Source organism: Amphimedon queenslandica, unplaced genomic scaffold, assembly GCF_000090795.2.
Source record: "Amphimedon queenslandica unplaced genomic scaffold, v1.1 AMPQUscaffold_13207, whole genome shotgun sequence".
Taxonomy (NCBI): domain Eukaryota; kingdom Metazoa; phylum Porifera; class Demospongiae; order Haplosclerida; family Niphatidae; genus Amphimedon; species Amphimedon queenslandica.
The window spans coordinates 90,457-96,988 of NW_003546557.1; the positions used below are offsets into that span (position 1 = coordinate 90,457).

Genomic DNA, 6,532 nt, shown 5'->3' on the forward strand with positions numbered 1-6,532 from the left:
CTCTTTCCTCTTTCACTTTCTTCTTTGCTTGACGTAACTTCATGATAAGATCAAATAACTCACGAGATGAATTGACAAATGTGACAGCCTGAAAATGATAGGACAGTGAAATTAAAGTCAAATTGTTTCATAATTGCTATTTGATTCGTGCAGACATCAGGTATCAAATTTTACATGCAAAAAAAGTTTTACATGTTTTAAAAAATTTTTAAAGAACTTTTACATGTACTGCATGTATGATCATGATAACGTACTATTGGTCTCTCAGCTTTGAAGCAGTAGAGTCTGAATCCGGTGTGGGACTCCTTAGTTTGAATGATAACTCCAAAGTAGCACTGATCCTCAGGATCATGAGTTACATAAGTAACCTTATCCACTGGGACACGAGTTACAGACTATAGTTATTAATAGTTATTAATAGTTATTAATAGTTATAAATATTTTAGTGGTGGGTAATACTGGCCAAAATGGATTCGAACTGATACTGATCAATATCAGTCTATATCGGGAGTATTGATACAGTTTCGATACAATATTTAGACCACACCTATGTAGTCACACCTCTTATTATTGACTGTTAATTCAATTTTTTCATGCACATGTATCCACGTGGGTGTAATTATACATCATTGTAGTATGATGCGTGGGCGGATCAAAGGCACCGCCAGTGCTACAACTTCCAATAACCGCACGGTAGGAAAATGTAGCACTGTGTGGAATATATAGTACTGCACAATATAATATGTATGGGCTTTCCTGTTAACCACAAGCTTTGATAGAGGCAAATAACAGCCTCAGACACTAGACATGTAACAATAATAATAGTGATAAATGAGATCTGATCGTCTTGCGCTGGCGACCTGCGCGACTTTTGAAATTTCCTTTGATCCGCCCACACACCACTAGAAACCAATCAAAGCACTGTTGATTCGTAGGTTACAGAAATTATTGCACTCGGGATGGTCTCGACGAAAATGTAGCACTCGGCTTCGCCTCATGCTACATTTTCCTCTCAACCGCACCCCTCGTGCAATAATTTCCGTAACCTACTCTCAACAGTGCTTTAACTAATACTTAACTTATTAAAATATTCTTTATTAATATTATTTTACCTCAATAAGTGGTGTGGACTGTGGTCAACATATCAATCCAAATTTCTTTAAAATTTCGATACCAATACGAATCGATACCGTAAAATGTCAGTTGTATCAATAAAATATCAATATATCGCCCACCACTGAAATATTAGAGGCCATGCTAGTACATGTACATGTACCTTTGATCTCTCATCATAAAGTGATACTCCTTTCAGGTTAAGACCTAAAACTGCTTTTGGCTTGTGAGCTCTCATATTCTTACTAGCCGTCTATAAAAGGAGAGAACCCGGGAAAACAATGAGCAACAACAACAGTAATGACTGATTCATGAAAATGTGATGATAGTTTTGCTCGATAGATATTAAACTAATCCCTCCCTCTCTCTCTTTCCTTACCCTCAGAGTAGGTAGGCAGTATCTAGCGGCTTCAGCATCACCACGTCTCCTGTTAACATTCTCATATCCGACATACTGCAAATTGAATAATTTAATTTAATCTCCTACCCGTACAGTGGAGTGAAAACTCCCCTTCACTGGTTGATAGTCTATAGATAACAAGAGGTAACAGTAACTGAATGATACACTAATAGTAACAACACACGAGTCATAATCAAGTATAAACAAAATACTGACCTGGTGCTTCGGCTGCCATTTTGTTTGCAGATAACGCCCTTTTATGACGTCATACTTAAAATTTTGGTTTTAAAATTAATTTTAAAGAATTAAAAATAGCCTATCAAAAAATTTGTAGCAACAACAAGAACAATAATAATAAGAATAAGAATATCTCAATAACTAATAAACAGTGTCATTTAGTTCAGTTATAATATCATTCATTGTTGGACGGTGTCTATACTCAACTATCAGGCAGCGTTTAACAAGAGACCTAAACGAGGCTCTTCTAATACCATCAATAAGACCTACTCTCTCTTCTGGTAGAGGAATACGTCGTGTTATCATCTCTAGAAGGAGGACACCATAACTGAACACATCCATTGAAGGAGAGTGTTCCCTTGGATTCCCTGCTTCAGGTGCTGAATAGACAGGATTACCAGGATTAGTGGTCCTGCCAATCAGAGGCTGAAGATTAGCTGATCCATAATCAGATACTTTAGCCCTCCATGTTCCTCCCATTATTTGAAGGAGTACATTAGCACTGCTGACATCTCTATGTAGTATAGGATGAGGCTTGAAGAGGTGAAGGTAATTGAGACCACAGGCTACATCTAAACTGATGCTCAGTATGGCAGGATAGGCCACTCCTCCACTCTCTAATTCCTTTCTTAGGCTCGTTGGCATTAGCTCTGTCAGGATCATTGGATTACCCTCTGTAGTTGCTCCTATGAACTGAAGGAGGTTAGGATGACGTATTTTAGAAGCAATATTCATTTCGCGAGAGAACAGTGACACGTTATATTCTGATATGATGGTCTCGTGAAGTACCTTTGCAGCAACTTCCAGTCCATGGAAATGAGCTACTCTGACCTCTCCCCATCCTCCTCTCCCTAGAATCCTTTCTGTCATTCTAATATCATTTCTGCTAACTACCCAGGAAGACTCTCTATCTTGTCTATCTCTCTCTCTTAGTTGCTGCTCTAGGCCTCTCTCTCTTTCTTGACTTTCCTGAAGCTGTCGTTGAAGATCCTGTTCTCTTTGCTGGCCACCTTCTACTTGCCTTTGAAGCTGTCGCTCTCTTTCTTGAGATTCTCTCTCTCTTGATTGAAGCTGCTGCTGTGCTTGTTGAAGTTGTCTCTCCTTTTCTTGAAACTGACGTTGGCTTTGTTGAAGCTGTCTTTGAAAATCCTGAACTTGTTCTCTGGCCTGTTGAATTTCCCTCTCTCTTTCTTGTCCTTGTTGCTGTGCTTGTTGAAGTTGTCGTTCTCTTCCTTGAAGTTGTTGCTGTAGTCTGTTTCTAACTTGTTCCTTTTCTCTTCTCCCCTCCTGTAGTTCCCTTTCCCTTTCTTGTAGTACACGTGTCAGACGGTCTATTTCTCTTCTATCCTCAGGTTGAACAGGTTGAGATGCTTCCCATTCTCTTCTCCTTTCTTGTAGTTTCTCTTGATACTGGTCCAGAGGTATTATACTAGTAGACCAATCATTAATATATTTCTTTACGAAAAGGCCCGAAACTTTAGTTCCTTCAAGGACTAAAGAAAATAAAGTAATATTGACAATTAAACATGTTATTAAACAAAAAATACAGAATTACTAGTATATCAATAATCAATGACAGCTTGACAAGTACATATATACATGTACATCTTTAATATGATATCAGTCAGTACTGTATTAGTGTAAAGTATTGATGTATTTTTTTAATTATTATAAAACAAATCTGATGAATTAATATCCTATATCAAAAGGCTATACTAGCTGTTATTTTATAATTATTATATTCAATATGTACAAATTGTGTATATTCAATACATTTGTATTTACATGTACTCACTGAGTTCAATAACTGCTGTATCTTTGTATGATGAGCTTCCCCCAAACACAATTATCCAGTTTGTGGTTGGAGTCACACTCCAAACTGAGAGAGAATGAAACCATCTCTTAGTGACATTGTCTGGTAAATCTACCTACATTATAAAGGAGAATTATATTAAATAAAATTTGTAAAATTCATTGTCACATACTATACTATGTCCCAACTGAGTTTGGACCAAGAAAAACTGGAATAACTTTTTATAGGAATGTGGGATAAAAATGAGACTTTCACAGGTTCTTAGTCGCCCAATGCCGCTTCAGGATCTCAGGTCTTGGGTCTCTCAGTCCTTGGGAACCCTGAGAACCGGGTTCTCCCTATAAACCCAATGGCATACCAAAGCTAACCGCAATGACGTTCTATGATGTCATAGTTTACACAAGGACATGTGGTCGAGCACCCAAACTGATAATTCTCCTTTTAAAAAGCTAATAGAGCGAGATCTTCTGATAATGATGGCCTTTATGAAGATTGAAGACTAGGTGACTCCAGGAGCTATTGTACTGCTTATCAGGAAGAACAAGACTGTTTTAAGAGTGAAACAACACAGCCGAAATATGGCCATGTCTCTATGAATATCATTATAAGACGTCATTAGTGACGTAATACATTTTTTCAAATTCCAATGCAGCTGCTTCCACTTCCGGTCCATTCTCAGTTGGGACATAGTATATACATATACATGCATTAAAATATAATTCCACAATAGTTAATATACATGCAGAGTTGTAAGCTCCACCCAAAATGTCTAAACTACACCCCAATATGATACTGTAGAAGGAAATTTTGTAGGTAATTAAATTTAGCAAATTTGGCATATTTGCCAAAATAAAAATCCACCATTTTGCGCCATTATACGCATGCTCAATGGCATGTGGCTACAAATTCGTCAAAATTAAAATTTGCCAATCACCAAAATTTAGCAATTTGCAAAATTTAACTTCCTCTAAAATTTCCTACTATACAATAACATACTTACCAGTTCCTTCCATGATTTCTTGTTAATATCAAATATCCAAATATCATAAGTACCAGATCCACCCACCACTAGTAGGTGTGGTCCTGAGCTAGTGTTAATCAATACACTGGAATGACCACGTCTTTCCTTAGGCCATTGTACTGATCCTCTAGGATTAGATAACTTTGAACAATTCTAAAATAATAAAATAAAATTTAATTATCATAAACCACACCCACACACTCAGTGTTATGAATAATAATACACACATACAATACATTATTAATTAATAATTAATGTAATTATACTAATAATACACTCACCACTGATGTATCAATAAAATTAAGAATATATACATTGCTACTGTCTCCATTAGCAGTGTTACCTCCAAATAATATAGCACTGGAATTATTAATTGATGTTAAAGTGAAGTTGTGAATAGGAGGTGGTCTGTCTCCAGTGACAGTCGGTGATATCCATTGTCCTAAAAATATCAATAATAATAATTAGTGTGAATGGAATGCATTGGGTGGAGCAAACTAGTTGATATTTCTTTGATCATATTATCAAATAATTAGGAGTGACAACCATGAACAAACAAGCAAGCAATTCTCAATGCAACCAGTCTGAGTGGAGAACCACCAAATAACAATACTTCATTATATTAATATAAACTGTATGTGCTCTGACCTGTTGAGAGTTTATAGAAATTGATCTCATTAGTCTTACTACCACTGTACTGGGCACCAGGTTGTTTGGGTGTATTATTAAAAGATGGTCCATATCCTCCAATTACTATAAGATAGTCCTCACCGTTCACTTTTATTGCTATCATGTCACAGTGGTACTTCATCATAGGACCATGATGAGATGTAGTAGGAGAGAGTTCCTTCCAATTGAAGGTATCAACATTAAAACTGTATAAAATATCATGTAATATTTATGAGTAGCTATCATATTTACCTGTATAAACTATTATGATAACAGTCATCATGACGACACCATCCTCCGAAATAAAATATTTCCCTTCCAATGGCAGAAGCTGCATAGCCATTAACACCCAGTGGAGGGTTACCAGTGGTGGGTTTCTGCTCCCACCTACCAGTCCTTAGGTGACACACCTCCATCACAGAACACATTGATTTCTTCTTTTCATTATTATGTACTTTAGGAAGATAAGGCTGGCCCCCACCCCACATGTACAGGTGTCTCCTACCCGTACAGTGGAGTGTTCCCACCTCTCCGCTGGTTGATAGTCTATAGATAACAAGAGGTAACAGTAACTGAATGATACACTAATAGTAACAACATACGAGTCATAAACCCCGTTTACACGACAAACCGCTTCATTGTAAAGCGCATTGTAACTGGTTTAAGATTGTGTCCACACGTAATATAAACTTGTGGTTTAATCACAATGGACGTGTAAACGGAAGTGGTTTAGAAGGCGTTTTCTAACTAAAATGGTGGTCCAGAGTTGCTAAAGAAGAGAAGAAAAACCAAGAAAGATAGGAGCTAAATTAGAGATAACTATTGTAAAACTAGCACAATGCATGCCTTATTAACACGGGTAGCTATAGTTACAGCGTCTAGCTATAGTCACAAAAGCCTGATTTAAAATGGGGAAAGCATTGATTTTAGCTGTGCTTCTTAAGAAACACATTTTAGCAAAGAAACGTGCTGCTTTGGCTGAAAGGAGGAGAGTTAATAGGATTAAGAGATTCAGGTTGTTTGCTGCCAAGCAAGCCAGAGAGAGGATGCTGTTTGCTCTGATACTTACCACTGCATACAGTTACACAATAATGAAGCCTGGTAAAGTGCTTTGGTCCAAGGAGAGGAGTGGAGTTTGGTGGGATGAGATGGTCATGAATGTATTTTCTGAGAATGACTGGATTGAAAACTTTTGTGTAAGTCGCACTACGTTCATTTACTTGTGCAATGAAATACGAACTGAGATTCAGAAAGAAGATACAGTGATGAGAAAGGCGTG

The 6,532-nt window shown here is 37.1% G+C and overlaps 2 protein-coding genes across 2 annotated transcripts; both read right to left on the reverse strand.

The window, feature by feature from the left end:
* Positions 1 to 1,836: 1,836 nt before the first annotated feature.
* On the reverse strand, positions 1,837 to 5,395 carry LOC109584471 (probable serine/threonine-protein kinase drkD). Its single transcript, XM_020000221.1, has 3 exons — positions 5,233 to 5,395; positions 3,181 to 3,243; positions 1,837 to 3,057 (listed from the first exon to the last, which is right to left on the reverse strand). Exons 1-3 carry the CDS (start codon positions 5,393 to 5,395, stop codon positions 1,892 to 1,894), a joined length of 1,392 nt encoding a protein of 463 aa, XP_019855780.1. The 3' UTR covers positions 1,837 to 1,891.
* On the reverse strand, positions 4,845 to 6,526 carry LOC109584479 (kelch domain-containing protein 4-like). The gene is made up of 4 exons (XM_020000231.1): positions 5,856 to 6,526; positions 5,506 to 5,799; positions 5,233 to 5,459; positions 4,845 to 5,026 (listed from the first exon to the last, which is right to left on the reverse strand). The coding sequence occupies exons 2-4, from the start codon at positions 5,739 to 5,741 to the stop codon at positions 4,845 to 4,847; spliced, it is 645 nt and encodes a 214-aa protein (XP_019855790.1). The 5' UTR covers positions 5,742 to 5,799; positions 5,856 to 6,526.
* Between the last annotated feature and the right edge of the window lie 6 nt (positions 6,527 to 6,532).